This window comes from Rattus norvegicus, chromosome 1 (genome assembly GCF_036323735.1).
Source record: "Rattus norvegicus strain BN/NHsdMcwi chromosome 1, GRCr8, whole genome shotgun sequence".
NCBI lineage: Eukaryota > Metazoa > Chordata > Mammalia > Rodentia > Muridae > Rattus > Rattus norvegicus.
The window spans coordinates 173746197-173763779 of NC_086019.1; the positions used below are offsets into that span (position 1 = coordinate 173746197).

General features: G+C 48.2%; 1 protein-coding gene across 3 annotated transcripts in view; it reads left to right on the top strand.

Annotated features, from left to right (window-relative positions):
• Swap70 (switching B-cell complex subunit SWAP70) overlaps positions 1-17344 on the top strand; it is a 61203-nt gene extending 43859 nt beyond the window's left edge. The window contains exons 6-12 of one of the 3 annotated variants that reach the window (NM_001106288.1): positions 1618-1726; positions 3518-3699; positions 6911-7018; positions 8263-8429; positions 13237-13435; positions 14576-14672; positions 15181-17343. In NM_001106288.1, the coding sequence (NP_001099758.1) occupies positions 1618-1726; positions 3518-3699; positions 6911-7018; positions 8263-8429; positions 13237-13435; positions 14576-14672; positions 15181-15287 (969 nt within the window). In that variant the 3' untranslated portion in view covers positions 15288-17343. Of the gene's footprint in view, positions 1-1617; positions 1727-3517; positions 3700-6910; positions 7019-8262; positions 8430-13236; positions 13436-14575; positions 14673-15180 lie in introns of all 3 variants that reach the window. The other 2 variants (XM_063285799.1, XM_017588986.3) reach the window with 2 other exon arrangements.
• The last annotated feature ends 239 nt before the right edge of the window (positions 17345-17583 follow it).

Below are 17583 nucleotides of genomic sequence, written 5' to 3' on the forward strand. Positions count from 1 at the left end.
CTGAAAGATTTGTATTTAAGGAATTAGTGAGTAAAATCAAGTCATTAAAAAGGCAAAAGAAATTGCAGTGAGATGATATTAGAAATTATCAATAGACTAAAGATCTGGAGAAGAAAAAGAGAAGAAAATTGATCTTTTTGGTACAATAGGGTCTCACATAGTATCACTCTGTAGTCAAGGCTGGCCTTGAAATCCTTACCTTCCTGCCGTGTCTATCCCAGGTCTAGGGATTACCGGCGTGTGCTACTGCACTCCTCTTGTAAAAGAAAGGATGTATTTCTTTATGAGGACAGGCTCTCCTCTGAGTGGCTTTAGACTTGCTATAGCCTTGAACTCTTCATCCTTTTGCCTCTTTCTACACAGTACTAGAGACCACAAGTGTGAACCTCCATGCCTGCCTTGAGTGATATATTTTATAGCTGTAAATTCTGTAACGATGCAGAGTCCTCAAGAATGTAAATTTTGTAGGGCAAGGTGACACATATCTGTAATCCCAGCACTCAGGAGGCTGGAGATTGCCTGCTCTGCTTAGCCAGGGCTGTGTGGCAAGACACTGTCTCAAAAAATTTATTTTTTGTTTTTTAGATTTGATTTGTACAGTAGCCACCACTAGTGTCTCGGTGTTGTTGAATAACATTTAAAATATGGGGATTCGCACTCAAACTATAGAATGGTATAAAGCTATATTAATACTGTGTGGCTTGCTCGTGCTCAGCTGAACTGAGATCTACAGGATTTTCATGAGCTCTGCCATTTTACTCGTAAAGGACCACAGGGCACCAGCGGTAACACCTCAGGTGTAGGAAAAGCCTAGCAGTCAGTGTCCTCCTATAACAGTTATGGGAGTGTTCCTTCTAGGGTTCCTCCTACAGGGGCACACTCAATTGCTAGAGTGCAAGCAAAGGGGTCCTCTTGTCCTCACCCCATGTTGTAGCTCGTGTAGATATGGCATTTCAGCCAGGGATCATTGTAACCACTCATGAGGCTGCCTGCCTGGGGACAGCATTAGTAATCAGACATTTGCATCTGTGCGTGTTTTTCATTGGCATTGAATTTCAGTTAGATTTATATAGTTAAGAAATTAATTGAAGGGTTGGGGATTTAGCTCAGTGGTAGAGCGCTTGCCTAGCAAGCACAAGGCCCTGGGTTCGGTCCCCAGCTCCGGGAAAAAAAAAAAAAAAAGAAATTAATTGAAATACTTAAGAAGAAAACTAGGCCAGGTGTGGTGTGACACATGCCTTACAAATCCCAGTATTTAGGAGGCTGGGGCTGAAGGGTTGTGAGTTCAGGATCCTCCTAGTCAACATTGTGAGACCCTGTCTCCATAAACAAAATGGTAGTTTCCTGCTGATGGACTACACTTTGAAGTGTCCCTGAGGACTATGGAAGTCATTTCCACCCCCACAAGAGGCCACATCCGATCTTCCTCTGGACCTTTTGGCATCCAAGTATGTGGGTGACAAAGATGCCACCTTGTCATGAGTAAACATGACCCCACCTAAGGTTAGACCCAGCCTCTCTCTCTTCCCTTTCTCTCCCCCCAGCTGCTTTTTAAATAATCTAACACAAACAAAAAAGAAGATTTTAGAGAACTAATAATCATGGTTTCTGTTTTAGTCTCTGCCTGACAAAGATGGAAAGAAATGTCTTTTTCTAATAAAATGCTTTGATAAGACCTTTGAAATCAGTGCCTCGGATAAGAAGAAGAAACAAGAATGGATTCAGGGTAAGACATTTTTTTATTATTTTCCACAACAGGGAGCAGAAGATGGGCATGGGCACAGGCTTTCAATCCCAGCATGTGGGAGGGAGACAGAAGAAACAGGAGCGCTCTACACAAAGTGCCAAGCCAGCCCTTGCTACTTTAGACCCTGCCTAACCAAACCAAACCAAACCAAACCTAACCAAACCAAACCAAACCAAACCAAACTGTCAGTGCTCCAACTTTGTGTTTTCAAACCTCGCCTAAGACACTGGCACAGTTTGTTTCCTTATGTTGTGCCTATTGCCACATGTGAAAGAAAACCAAGGAACAAGTTCCCTTTTTAAAAGTTAAAAAAAAAAAATTGGCCAATTTATTTGCATTCTGACTTTGTGGGGATAAAACTCTATTTTAGGTCTTACTGCCCTTACTCTTGAAAGTATGGGATTTTCCTTTAGGTGAATGAAAAATGTTAGCAAATGTTGAGATTTTGGTCATGCACAAGACGGAAAAGGGATTTATGGAGTGGTTTTGTAACTCAAGAAACCAATAACTTGAGGAGAGAGCGTCGTGTTAGCATTTAAAAGGAAGTGGATGATATAACCTTACTCATTTGCTTAAAGTATCTTAGAAGAAACATAAGAACCTGTTAGCATTAGTTGTTGATGGACAGGAAACCCAAAGCTTGGAGGATAAAAGTAGGCAGACTTTCCTGAATGTCTGTTCATGCTTCTTGAATTTGAACAATAGGTATTAGTTAACCAAGAAATTAAATTTAAGTGGTTGAAAACACCGAGAGCCAGGTGTGGTAGGTCATACCTGTGATCCCACCACCCAGGAGGCAGAGGCAGTAGATTGCAGTTGGTTCACAGCCAGTCTGCACTACATAATAGGTTTCAGGTCAACTTCAGTTAGAGTCAAATCAGAAAAGGGGCTAGAGTGATGGCTCAGTGATTAAGAGCACTGGCTGCTCCTCTAAAGGACCAGGGTTCGATGTTCAGTACCTACCTGATGGTTCACAACCATCCTTAACGCCAGTCCCAGGGGATTTGACACCCTCCATTGACTTTCTCGGGGATCAGATACACACATGGTGCACATATACACATGCAGGCAAACCACTCATATACATAAGACAAATTTTTTAAAAAGCAGAAAAAGAAATGAGATTTTATATGAAATGTAATGTCTTATGAAGTCTCTGCGTGCTATGCTATATGTAGATTTTCAGTAAATGGTGACTACTGTGATATGTATTCACATATAGGGAGGGAAGTTGTTTCATAGACATAGCTGAGGGCAGAATCAGTGTAATAGACTGCACACCAGATGCTAAGAACTTTGATTCTCTGCCCTTAGTGTGTCTTAATTTTATTTGGCATTTAAAAACTGTTGATATGTGTATGTATGCCTATGGTGTGTGTGTATGGGCACTCATGCTTTGTCTCATGTGTGGGCCCCAAGGACTAAACTGGTCCAGGTTTGCGAAGCTAGCGTCTTTACACACTGATTCATCTTGCCTGTCCTTTTTTAGCTTTTCGGGGAGTAGGAAAGCCAGGTATGTGGTATCAGCACTTGGTAACCATAGACAGCAGGGTTGAGGGCAGTGTGGAGTGTCCGTGAGCACAGGTGCACAGCTGTGGACCTGGACTCGGAAGACTTTACTGCACGTCTTTCTCATGTGGGAGCTGGAGAAGACGATGCCACTCCGGCTGAGCCCCCGCTCACTGGCAACATCTCACCCCGTGTGGTGTTCGATATTATTCCAGTTCAGATCTATGACTATGAGTCCCTTCTTTCTCCTTTTCCTTATAGCCATCCATTCTACCATCCATCTGTTGAAGCTGGGCAGCCCCCCACCACACAAGGAAGCCCGCCAGCGTCGGAAAGAGCTCCGAAGGAAGCTGCTGGCAGAGCAGGAGGAGCTGGAGCGGCAGATGAAGGAGCTCCAAGCGGCCAATGAAAACAAGCAGCAGGAGCTGGAGAGTGTGCGGAAGGTGGGCTCGGGACAGCAAGGGAGCACTTCAGTACGCAGGCCACACGCAGCTTCGGGATCTTGGCTTCATGCACGCTAGGTTAGAGCGGTTTGGTGAGCTGAGTTCTCAGGAAGTGTCCAGCCCTGGGGCCAGCAAGCTGTGTTTGTAGAGTAAAGCTCAGAGCTGTCCTCTTCAAGATGGTGCTAAAGGGCTTAGACTGGAACCATGGCTATGCCTGTGGGATACACACAAGTAGAACCGAGAAGCAGAAGCTGAACCACATCTGTAGGGAGGAGGGCTGGGCTTGTGGAAGAGCCATCTTGGACAGTGCTGTTCACTCTGCTACAGGAGGCTCAGCAGTCAGCTGCCGCGCCAGACATCCGTGTTTCAGTTTATTAACTGTATTTTGTCTATGGCGAGTCATGTGTTTCTGAAGGGAACTAACTCGCTGTGGTGTTAGCTGGAGGTCCTTTTTTTTTAGCTGCTCTCAACGTCGTTTTGTGGTTTTTACTGTGGAGGTGTGGCTGCTGCTGTCCTTGTTTTTAATTCAGGGCCTCAATATGTAGTCTGGCTGGCTCAAACTGTGTTGTATAGACCAGGCTGGCCTCTAACTCAGATCTGCTTCCTCTGCCTGGGATTAAAGCTGAGGCCACCATGTTTGGCTGCCTTTGATTTTCACCTATTTAGAATTTATAGAACGTGGACCAAGGTTTGGTTTTCCATTAAGTTGGATAAATTTTCAGTGTAGATTTTTAAATGTCTCTTTTTATTTTAAAGATTTATTTATGTATTATATATAGGTACACTGTAGCTGTCTTCAGACACACCAGAAAGAGGGCATCAGATCCCATGACAGATGGTTGTGAGCCACCATGTGGTTGCTGGGAATTGAACTCAGGATCTCTGGAAGAAAAGCCAGTGCTCTTAACCACTGAGCCATCTCTCTAGTCCCAGTGTATTTCTTCAAGTATTTTTCTTCCCTTCTTAGTTGTTCCATATGTTGTTGAACAGAATATTGTGTATAAAAGTGCCTAGATTCTCTGGAGCTGTTTATTTTGCTTGGTTTTCTGTCCTTCTGATGGTATAATTTCTGTGTATCTCTTTAGTGCAGGTCTTGTAGTAGCCCAAGTAGACCGTTGAGCCCCTCCGGTTGATTATTTTTTGAAATAAGATCTTGTAGCCCAGGCTAGCCTTCAGCGCTCTACTTAGGGATGTTGGCCTTGAACTTCTGATCTTTCCGTTTCCAGCCTCCACGTTAGGAATCATAGGCGTGCTCGGCATACCACGTCCTGGCCTCCTAATGCTGTGCATACTGTCCTCTTGCTCTACCCGGCCCTCTAGAGGACTTTTCAGTCAGTTCTTGAACATTACAGCTCAGCAATCTCCACTTGGCTCTTAAAGGAGCCTCTTTATCTATATGCTTTCTCCACGTGTGGGATTTTGCTATTCCTTCCATTATGTCTTTAACCATGACTTCCTTTCATTCTTTATAGTATATTTACTGTAATGGCTTTGTAGATATGCCTCCTGGGCTGCTTCAAAGGCAGTGCCTGTTGACTGTTTTCCCACATAGGGGTTACACTTTCCTGTTTCTCATACTCTTTTTTTAGTTGAAAACTGGATGTTTTTAGAAGATAAGGTGGTGTGGGAACCATGGATACTGATCCTGATGCCCCTACCCGAAGCTTGTCATTGTGTGGTTATTTATTTAGTGACTTGGCTGGACTATTTCCTGGACCCTTGAGGCCTTCAGTCTGCTCCTCAGGGCTGCAAGCTGGGCTGTGCACAGCCACAGTCGCCTGGAATGACCCTCCCTCCGCAGGCTCCCCTCCCCTCCCTATTACTGTACACTTTCAGTGCACTCACCCCTGACTGCCTGCCAGAGTTCACTGGTTTCTGGATGGTTGATAATGTTTTCTGCAGAACCCTAGGAATGCTTACAGTCTGAGGTTAACTTCAGAGCCATTCCTCTCAAGGCCAGTCTTAAAGAGGGCTCTGCCTAGCCAGACCTTCCTGCTTCTGTCAGGCTCAACTAATCTGGTTGGCTGCTTCCTGGTGGGGCTACTCCTAATCCCTGCCCGAATCTAGTTTGTACGCCTCACATAACAAAGTTAGGTTCGGTGAGGGCTGCAGAGCCTGCTTTTCTCCTTGAGCAAAACTTCCCTGGAAGGCTGGGTGTGTGATGGCACAGACCTACAACCCCAGCACTTGGAAGGCTGAAGCAGGAGGATTGCAAGTTTCGTGAGCTTGGGTGGAGTCAGCAGCACAGACTTGGAGCCATCCACAGTCCTGCTTTAAGATCCTCTGCCACCAAGCAGAGGGCACAGCCTCTGTCACTTTTACTTCCTTCTCTCCATGGACCTTTTGCCCAAGTGAGTTGAGACCAGGGTGGTCAGACCTGTCTTCTCTGCCTGCCAGTGCCCTTGACCCCACCCTGGGGAAGCTTCATGAAAACCCAGCAGCTGCTCCTCCCTTACTGTAAACTGAGCTGTGAGCAGAGGACAGAGGGCGCCCTTGTCTCATTTTCATCTGCCAGGAGCACTCCTTCTTGCCTGGGGGAGGGGAGGGAGTGCCTGAAATGCCCCAGTGTCTGTGTCCTAAGGTCCAGTTGATTATCTTTTGTTGTTGTTTTCTGTGTTTTTGTTTGTTTGTGATTTGCTTTGAGGGTGGAGGGGATCAACTGTGGGGCCTCGTGGCTTGCTAGGCAGGCACCCTACTGCACAGCTACAGTCTCAACTCCAGAGTTTTCCTAGATGAATATGCGATGGCATGGCCTGCAGAGTTTAATATGTTTTGTTTTTTTGAAACCAGTTGGTCTTGGAGGGGTTGAGGATGGGTGTGGGTGCTGAGGAAGCTGTCAGTGTCACCTACCTGGAAGCTGAACTCTGGTTACAGACGTAAGGAATAGCGTGCTAGGAGACAGCACTGTATAGAAAGCTCCGGAACTTGGTCAAACTGTGTGAGCGTAGTTGCACATGGTTATGTTTCAGTGGCCTCCTCAGATTCTCTGTGTACAGTGTTTATACTCAAGCATTCATACCTGATTTGTTTTATATGCTGACTGGGCAGACTGGATGGAATTCCAGTGTGTCTCACGGCTTTGACTTAGTTCTGTTTTATTGAGCGTATGGTTTTGTTACATGCTTAAGCAAGACTTTCTCTTCCACTGTAACAGTTTTGCTTTTTTTGGGAATGGGTTTCTGATTGATTGGTTGATTGATTGATTGATTAGAAACTGGAGGAAGCAGCATCTCGTGCCGCAGACGAGGAAAAGAAGCGCCTGCAGACTCAGGTAGAGCTACAGACCAGGTTCAGCACAGAGTTGGAGCGGGAGAAGCTGGTAAGTCAGAATGGCCGATCAGCTCAGGAAGGCCTGGCTGCTACCTCACCCTGGCTTTGCTGTGCCTTGTGGTGGCGACTGGGGAGTCGTGCGCTTGTTTGTGACTATTCTTTAAGCATCTTCTGTGTATTTGAGAGGTGGAGGAAGAGGATGGGCACCTTGTTTGCCACACCCCTAAAGCAGAATTGTGTGTGGTGGGGTGAGGAGTGCTTAGTCAGCATGGTTACATGTCCTCATTTGCTTTGAGATGTCTCTGTCATCCTGGGGCAACCAGGACCTTTTCATTCTCAAAAGCTTTGTAGTATGGGCAGTCACTAGCTGTTTGAGAGGACACCTCAACACACAGCATTTCTCCTCCGTAATGAGCAAGGTGAACACAGCTCTGAGCTCCGTTTGCTGTTCAGACCACACCAAGGTCCAGTTGCTTTCTGGAGCTAGGCAGTTACCGGAGCACAGGTCTCTCATGGAGTGCTGCTGTGCTGGGCCCTGCGTCTGAACGCGATCTGGTGTTAGTCACTTGTTCTTAGAGGCAAGGTTCCTGCGTGTGTTCAGGAAGGCGCATGTGATGTATGTGATGTCCAGCTGCCCTCCCTCCCTGCTGTCTCTCTGAGCACTAGTGTGATTGTGATTGGTGTGTGCTCCCTGCACAGGTTATTCTGTGAGCTCTCAGGACTCACAGACACAGGGAGCTAACGCTAGTGACATAATTCTAAGGTGCAGAGAAGTACACCAATGTGTGACAGTGTGTGTCAGGGTACTGGGCACACATGTGAAGTAAACACTCTACCAGTAAGCTGAACCCCAGCCCTGTCTTTGTGTTTTTGAAGACAGGGATTAAAGCCTCTTCAATCCAGAGGGGAAAGCCATGCACTTGTTGAGTATACTGGCGCCCAGGGGTGGGGAAGGAGTAGAGGCTGTAGGGCCTGCAGCTCATAAGCTGCTCTGCCTGGGCAAAGGTTCATTCTTCTTAAGATCTGAAAAGAGGTTTCTGACTTTAAGACAGAAAAGAATCTAAAGAGAAGTTACACTTTTTCTAGACTTGAATACAAATATACAGTAAAAGGACAGCACACAGAGGGAGTGAGTGCTGGCTCGCAGTTCATTTTCTTGGATTCCTAGTACGGATGCTGTTTGTACATTCCTTTTCCTACACCCTTAGCTGAAAGGCAGAGGTGCGGTGGGAACCTCGCCCTGGGGACGGTCACCCCAATTTAAGCAAAACCACACTCCTCTCATCCCTCCAGATCAGACAGCAAATGGAGGAGCAGGTTGCCCAGAAGTCCTCTGAACTGGAGCAGTATCTGCAGCGAGTTCGGGAGCTGGAAGACATGTACCTAAAGCTGCAGGAGGCACTGGAGGACGAGAGGCAGGCCCGGCAGGATGAAGAGACTGTGCGCAAGCTTCAGGCCAGGTGCACATCGGTTTGCAGCTCCCTCGTGGGCCTTGCTGGCTCAGCCCGCTGTTAGAAAGGGAGCCTGAGCTGTGTGCTGTCTAGCCTGGGAGAGTGGGCTGGCAGGGGTGGTTCTCGTGATCCTGGGCTACAGAAACCTTTGCTTGGGGGTCTAAGGGCCTTGTACTGAGAACAGTCTGGTGGCTGTGTTTGCCGGGATGCCCTTCATTCTATTCCAGAGCGTCTGTCAGCCGATCAGCTTTAGTGGAAACTTGAGTTTGACCTGAGTGGCCTTGCCGCAGAGGCAGGCCTACCTTGGGTCAGGCTGCAGCAGAGTTTGGTGGATTGGAAGGGAGTATGTACTCTCTGTTTGATTGTGTGGGATTGGCACCATTTCTTCAATATCTATTACATGTAATCCCAAGTTCTAAAGTTTTGGAACTAGATTTCCCCCACACCCTGAACTTTTAAATCCCAGTTTATAATTTATGATACATTCTCAGAGGAAATTTTTTATTTGAATTTTTTTCTTTTTTAGTGCGTGTACATCTGTGTGAGGGTATTAGATCCCTGGAACTAGAGTTACAGGCTGGTGTGAGCTGCCATGTGGGTGCTGGGAATTGAACCCTGGTCCTCTGGAAGAGCAGCCTGTGCTAACCGCTGAGCCATTTCACCAGCCCCTGCTCTGGGCTTTGTAACATCAGGGAGGATGCCAGAGGGCTGAGGAGCTGTCATGGTTTAACCCTCTACTTCTCCTGATGCCTTGTGGGAGGTTTACAGATGTACCTGGGCCTTGAGCTGTAGCACCTGCCCCATGTAGAATTTGTATAGCTGCCAATTCTCATAGAGAGAAGCAAAAGATGCTGTTTAAACCTGGGAAGAAAAGGAAAGGACCTGAGGTGACTCACCAGGTAAAAGATGCTAAGATGCTTGACGCTGTGCAAGCCTGATGTCCCTAGTTCTATTGCTGCCACCCATGTAAAGATGGAGGAGGAAACTGACTCACGGGATTGCCCCCTGACCTCCACACGCATGCCGTATCACACACATCACACACACATGCACATGATAATAATTTAAATATTAAAAATGGAAAATAAACTGGAAAAGGAGTCTCCTGTAGTTGTATACTTTACCAAAAGTGATGGAGCTGGTGAGATGGCTCAGTGGGCAAAGGTCAAGCTCTATGACCTGAGTTTGATCCCCGAGATCCACATGGTGGAAGGAGAGAGCCAACCTGTGTAATTTCCACATGTGCGCCTCAGCATGCAGCCACACCCAAACACACGTGACTAAAGGACATCTAATGTATCATTTGAAAAATAAATGATTTGGGGCCATCAAGATGACTCAGTGGGTAAAGCCGCTTGCTGCATAAGCCTGGCAACCCAGGTCCAGTCCACGGGACCCACGTGAAGGTGGGAGAAAAGAAGCCACTCCACAGGCTTGCCCTCTGCCCCAGCCAGCTACTTGGAGCTGCCAACGGTGCTGTTGACAGTGGCATTAGTAGGTCATTCAGGAGAAGGTGCAAATCCCATGTCACTTCCAGAGAGTGGCACTCTGAGTGACACTAGACATATTTTGAGCCACAGATTTATAGTCGGGAGTTTATAGATTACTCTAATGCACAGAATCTGGGGAAGGCATGGGGTTTCAGCAGTCTTGAGGGAAATTGGATATAACACGGCAGAGATTAAGTCTCAGAAGACCGGGTAACTCTGAACTTCACTGAAGTACCAGCTCTCCTGTGTGTGGGGTAAATGATGCTTTCTGCAGTGGTGACTTTTCTCTTGCTTTGATAATGATAAAAACACCTAGGGGAAGGGGGCTTTACTGTGGCTTGTGGTTCCAGAGGGGAGTCTGTAATTGCTGGGAAGGCATGGCGTGGTGGCAAGAGCAGGAAGTGACTTACCACACTTTGAAGGAACAGGAACTGAGGTGAGGCTAACAGAGCCTGCACCCTGGGATACAAAGGAGTGGGACTGGAAGAAGGGTCGGCTAAAAGGCTGTAAGTTTTTATGTCACCAAACTAAGGTCGATCTTTACTTTTAAGACAGAATCTCACTATGTAACCCCAGATGGCCTGGAACTTGCTCTGTAGACCAGGCTGGTCCGAACTCAGAGATCCACCTGCCTCTGCCTCCTCAGTGCTGGGACTAAAGGCGTGCACCACCATGTCTGGCTCAATTCTAAACCTTTAGTGAGTAAAGTTATAATGAGATAGCTCATGACTTAGCTTCCAGAACTTTCCAATAAAATGCTAAAAGTTTTCTTCTGAATTTCTTATCAGATAATCTTCAATTATACATTAATAGCCAAACTTCAGGCTACACATGGTAGTGCATGCCTCTAATTCCAGCACTTAGGAGACAGAGGCAGGAGGATTACTGCGAGTTTGAGGCCACTTGCTCCGTTTATATAAGACCCGTCTCAGAAGTTCAACCAGACAACCAAGTTTAGGTCTTATTTGTGTCTGCATTCCCAGCTAGGGCAGTATCCACAGCTGAGCTGGTAAGTGCCGGGGTAACTAGTGCTATTTTTATTTTTGGTTTTTCAAGACAGGGTTTTTCTGTGTAGCCTTGACTGCCCTGGAACTCACTCTACAGACCTGGTCCACCTGCCTCTGACTCCCGAGTAGTGGGATTGAAGGTGTGCACCACCTCGGCCAGCTTATCACTGTGCGAGAAAGGCTGTCCTCAGTAGGAAAATGCTGTGTAGTTGAGGATGACCCTGAACTCCCGATCTTCATGCCTGGTTACAGACATGTACCATGTTACTGGCTATTGAACCCCGAGCTTTGCACAAGATGGACAAGGGCTCTACCATCTGAGCTACAGGCCCAGGGAATAGCTCTTGAGTGCCTGAAAGGGTCCACGTTGTGCCGTGGTGTGTGCTGCTGCCTCCCGCCGGCTGCTGGGATGATTTTCATGGGTTTGAAGGCAGCCAGGATCTGGGTTCTTAAGTGAGGTGTGGGTACTTCATTCCCATGGTACTCGAGTTTAAAGCAGCATTTCATTATGTCAAACTTAGTTTTTTATCCATAAAATGACGCTGATTGCCGGTTTCAGGACTGTGAGGATGAAGGTAGATGTAGCAGGTCTGGTATGTAGCATAGCTGCATGTAGCTTTCTGTTCTTACCTCATTCACGGATGGGGAAGATACATCACGCAGAATTAAGGAAGATGTTGGATGATAGTGTTAGGCCAAGAGAACAACAGAAAAACAAGTAGAGGGACTCAGGACAGCTCAGCAGCTGAGAGCGCTGGCTGCTCTTGTGGAGGCCTAAGGTCTAGGTCACAACTGATTCCCCTGCCTCAACCCCGAGTGGCCAGGATGACAGGCGTGTGTACACACTTGGCTTATTCCTCCTCTGTAAAGGAGGAAGCCTAGACACAGGAAGGGTGGAAGTGCTGAAGTCTTTAGTCAGAGGTCAGTTTACAAACCACAGAAACCGACTTGGAAGAGGGAAGGCAAGATGATTTATGGGAACACTCTTAAGTAGTTCTCCAATTCCATGGAGGGCAGGTGGCCTGGTCTTGAACGGTGGCAGGAACCAGGGGGATGAGCGTAGGGAGGATGCCACAGACACAGGTACTGAGTGTTAGCACTGCCATCGCCCCTGCCACCCGGAAGAGAAATTATCCATTGTCTCTGGTTCTGTGCCAGCTGCTTTTGAGTTCCAGGGGGAGCAATTGCTTTGCCAAGCTCAGTTCTCGTTCCACCCTGCTCTGCTGCCAAGGGCAGGCTGTAGGTTCTGTACTGTGGGGGATGGGGCTCCACCTCCCTCAGACCCCTACTGTGCTATTCTCTAGCTGCATGAAGCAGCCCAGCCCTCTGAATGCCTACTGCCCTCTGTACTTGAGCACTGTCACTGTCTGTGAAGAGCACTGGGAAAGAACACAGATGCATAATGGACAGAGATGAATGAGGAGTGCACATCAGGCTGTCCGCAGTGCTGGGTGGGCTCAGTGTGTCTCCAGGCATTTGGATTCTGGGAGGGGTGGCATGGTCCTTTCCTCTTCCCTTGCTGCTGCTGTAGAGAGCAGGGGCTGCAGGTGGGAGTGGCCCTGCTGCCATGTGCCATGCGACTTGACTGTTTGGCTCTTTGTGAGGCTAGTGCCTTGACCATTGTTGGCATCTGACCACACTCCCTGCATCTTGAGTGCAGGTCTGAGCTGTATATTGGTTTATTTATTTAAACACAAGTGCAGTTGGCTAATCCAAGCCAGCTTGTTACTGCGGCTAACATCTGGCATCACACACCGGCATTGAAGTCCACTGTGACCTCCGCAGTACACCTGTGCACACATTCCTTCGTCTGTGACAAGGGACTAGTATCTCCCAGATTGTTGTTGGTCCTAGATCTTTATTGGACGAATAGATGTTTTAATGTCATAGCGACCAGGCAGGCTACAGGACTTGGCCCCACCCCCTGGCCGGTAGATGACTTAAGCGCTGGGCCTTACTTCTCCATCTCAGATGTGACTACTGATTGCACTTGTCTTTTCTCCGATGTTTCAGATGTTTTGCAGAGTGCGCATTAGTGCAATCAGTTTCGCGCACTCTGCAAAACATCAGAGAAAACACACTTGGCTCAGTTCTTGGCATACACTCGCCATTGCCTTAATGCTAATTTTCTTTGTCCTTCATGTAAGACTGAGGACACTTAGAGCAGGACATATGGGCTGATCACAGGCTTTCTGATACACACTGCTTAGCTCCTAGTCTCCTTTAAAGATGGGAGGCCTTAGGTGACTGAGAAATTGTCTTCTGAAATGCTTGCCCATCTTGGCGCGGGTCTGACCCCGAGTGTCCTCTGTGTTACAGGCTGCTGGAGGAAGAGTCTTCTAAGAGGGCAGAGCTGGAAAAGTGGCACCTGGCACAGCAGCAGGCCATTCAGACAACAGAGGCGGAGAAGCAGGAGTTGGAACAGCAGCGTGTCCTGAAGGAGCAGGCCCTGCAGGAGGCCATGGCACAGCTGGAGCAGCTGGAGTTGGAGCGGAAGCAGGCCCTGGAGCAGTATGAGGTGGCCCAGACTTAGCCCTGACACACCTGTAACTGGGGGTAGATCAGCTGGGGCGGGGGCGGGGCTCTGCACCCAACCCGCAAAACAAAAGCAAATGAACGCCAGCACTCACTTGGCAGAATCTTGCTTAGGAAAGAGAAGGAAGAAAGAAGTCAGTCTTATTTTGTTTTCTATAGAGATGAGGCGTCTGTCCACTCAGGGACCATGCAGGAGTGTGAGTGGGGAAATTGAGTTACACCCTGTGACAGAGGTCCCCACGCTGCAGAATGGACTCCGAGAACACAGGGACAGCAAGTGTAAGCAGTACCCAGTGCCACACCCTGAGGTAGAGAACCAGGGAGGTCGCTTGCTCCCAGCTCCTCACTCAGACCTCATTGGAGAGGCCCAGGGTTGCAGAGGTGACTGACATTCGAGGCCAGAGGAAGTCAATGAGAAGCTGCTTCCTCAACACCATTGTCCCAGTTACTGTTCTGTCGCTGTGTCAAGACACTGTGACTAAGGCAACTTACAAAGAAAGCATTCAGTTGGACTTACGGTTTCACGGTTAGAGCCCATGTTGGGGCAGTGAAGGCAGAGGCAGGGACAGCTGAGCACCCACATCTTCTCAGAGCACAAGGCAGAGAAACTCTGGAGTGGCTTGAGTCTTTTGGAACCCCCAGTGACACAGCTCCCCCACAAGGAGGAACTAATCCTTCCCAAATAAGACCACCAACTGGGGACCAAGCATTCAAGCATGTGAGCCTGCTAGGGCTACTCATTCTAGCCACCGTGGCTGTGGCTGTCCCGAGTGTGTGTCAGCAGAGAGAACAGCTCTTCCTTCAGAAGTTAGGACTGGCAGCTCTCCTGAGAGAGCTGAGCTGGGGAAGGGCAGGTGTGGAGCAGAGGCAGGAAGCTGACCCAGGCCTCACTGTCGCATGCATGAGGTGAGAGAAGCCTTGGAGTCAGATGGCTTGGCCTCCAGCCCTGCTTCCTGCACCTTGGGCAGGCACCTTAGCGCTTGGAGCCTGAGTTTGCTAAGGTGCAGTGGGTAGTGACAGCTCCTCCTTACAGTGATTCTGGTCATTTCGTGAGATAACTCATGGGTATACAGTAGGTGCCAGTCCATGCTACTTGGTTCTTAAACTGCCACTTTTGTCCTAGGGAGTCAAAAGGAAGCTAGAGATGGCAACAAATACGACCAAGAGCTGGAAGGACAAAGTGGCCCATCATGAGGGATTAATACGCTTGATAGAACCAGGTAATAGTTTTATATGTAAAATCGCCTATTTTAATTTATTTCCTGTTGTGTTTATGTGACTGAACTTATTTAAACAAACAACCAAAGCTTTCTTAGGGGCACAAAGCCCTTGCTTCTGCACATAGCACCACATAAAACTGGGGGTAGGGGCGTCCACCTGTACTGCTAGCCTTGGGGTCTGAAGCGTGAGCTCCTCCTTGAGGTGGCTCGGGTTAAAGCACCGTGTAGGCCTGACTGCTTACGTTACCAGTGCCTGGGTGGGGATATACATTTGCCACCCCAGGGCTCTACAGGGGATGGGAGCAGAGTCACCCTGAAGCCAAGGTAAGAAGCTTGTCCACTTTAATAAGTGACCCCAGGTAACCTGCCTGCGCTCATCGTGCTGCTCTTTTGGCTGGTGGATGTTCTGGGGTATTCCTTAGAGAGGAGGTGGGAAAGTTGTTGTCTTGATGCGCTGACAGGCGTGGAGAGGCCAGGCTCCTGCACTGAGGGCATGCTTGTCACTTAGGTTCCAAGAACCCTCACCTGATCACCAACTGGGGACCTGCAGCATTCACGCAGGCAGAGCTCGAGGAGCGAGAGAAGAGCTGGAAAGAGAAGAAGACCACAGACTGACAGCTGTCCCAGCGGCCACCCCAGTCAGTCACATCAGTGAGGAGTCGAGCTTCGTGCCTGGGACAGGGACACTGGCTTTGCTGCTTCTAGTCTCCCCTCAGGACTCCAGCAGGTTCCCTGTGAGGAGGATGCCATATTTACCTTCTAGCGAGGTCTCAGCTCTCCTGAGCAAGAACATAGGCACGGGTGTGGCTGGGGCCACTTTCACTGTCGCCTTCTGCAGCCCTTGCAGCCCCCAGTCTCAGCCCCTCCTTGGACAGGAGGTCAGCTGTCTCCTCACGCAGCACATCCCCTCCACTGATTGGCCAGTCTGCTTGCCTTTTCGTGTCAAGTGACACGGCAAGCCTTCGTGTTGGTGTCTGATGGACAGGTCACCAGCCACTGCCCTTGTGGATGGGATCTGGCTGGTGACGCTTCCCAGCTTCAGCTGAGACACTTCCTTTCCTGACCACCACACACAGGGCTTTCGCCTCATGGCATTTTCTTTCCCTCTCCTCAAAGCAAAACATACCCTGCCTCAGTGCCTCTTCTTAGTTCTTCAGGTGTTCTGTCCCCGGCTGCCTGTGGGAATCCATGGTGATTGGATAGTTTGGGAGGTTACGTGGGCACAGTGGAAGCTGACAGTATGTGGGTCTGTCAGATGTAAAGTGTCACAGGATGATGGCAGACCCTGTGGCTTTCTCTAGGACTGTATCTCTCTCTGCTTCCCCTCCTAGGGTGACACAGGTCTTGGTTTCTGTGCTTCTCTCTGAGGACTGCTTTTAGCTATAACCTGCTCTGAGCCCGAGACTAGTGCTTATGAGGGTAAGCCTCAGCACATCGCTGGGCTCTGTAACAGCAGTGACTCCATGGACAGCCCAGAGGCTAACATATGAGCAGGAAGGGGATCTGTGTGTTACAGAAAAGGTGGGATTCAGTAGCAGAGCAGAGAACCCCAAGTGTCGGTCCAGCCTTGCCTTGGAGCAAGCAGTAAGGAGGCCATTCTAGACATGCGCAAGTCTAGAATAGATTCCAGTGTTCCTGGATCTACATAAGGACTGGATAGAATTCATTAATCTCTACCTTTTATGATTGGAAAACATTTGCCAATGGAAGTCTTAACAATTTTTCTTAAGATTTTGGGATACTTAACAAAAGTAATTTTATTTAATGTTTATAGCTGCCTTCATACAGTTTAGATTTATATGCAAAGTATCACCGTGTCATGAACCTTCTTGGTTAGCAGATAACTTGCGTGTAGGCTTGGGTCTGACCATTCTCACCGTGTTTCCTTGCCAGTGCTGCTGGGAGTCAGACCAAGGGGACCAGAGTGCCCCTGTCTTGATGATATCTCCTAGGGACCCAGTGGCCCTGGAGAGAAGAGGAAAAGAAGGTACTGGGTGGCATGAAATGTCTGGACGGAAGCAGGGGCCTGGGGTTCGGGAGAGACTGGGATAAAGGAATTGCTGGGTCCAGGCTGGCACAGCCTCCCTCCTTAAACCTGGACTATCTTAAAGCACACCAGAGCGTGACCGTAGCTGCCACAGCCCTCCTTGTCTGGTCTGCGAGCCTGAATGCTGCGTGCTCCCTCCTGCAGTGCTGTATGGGCTATGCAGAAGGTGTCTGCAGTCTAGCGTCTGTTACTGGTTGCCACACCGGCTTCAGTAGCACTGTGTCTGGGAAGTGAAAGTCCTTTTTAAACAGCGTGTAAGAGTGCACAGCTGTGGACTGTGCGACTCCCATTTGGCCGATGCTCTGATGCTCGTGGGCCTCTCCTAAGACTCACGGTGCTCTCAGCTAAGTGCCTGTAGACCCCCTGCCTCATCTCTGTAACAACGACAGGAAGCTTCGGGAATGTCTGTGTTTCATTGGAATCAACCCTTCCCTCCAACTAGAGGCGAGATTGTCTGTAGGAATTGTGAGTGAAAAGCATTTGAAAATGTTTTGGAATCTACTGTATTGAGAATGAACAAAATATTTATAATTTTAAAGTATTCTTATCTACATGTACAATGTAATGTGCTCCACTTTTTATTTTTTGCTAATTTTTCTAAGATATTAAAATGTTTTCTATGGGATTTTCGGTTTCTGTTTTTTAATGCGATAGACTCAATAACAAAATTAAACATACCAGAGTATCATACATTTTGAACCGGTTTAATAAAACCAGTTTAGTGTGTGCATGCCTGCGTGCATGTGTGCGTGTGTGCCTGCGTGTGTGTTTTTGCTAATCTTCAGTTTCATACAGTCATGTGGACATGGTTTAGGGATATTCCTGAAAATACTGGGTTTGGGAGTTACGACCTCGAGAAGTTAG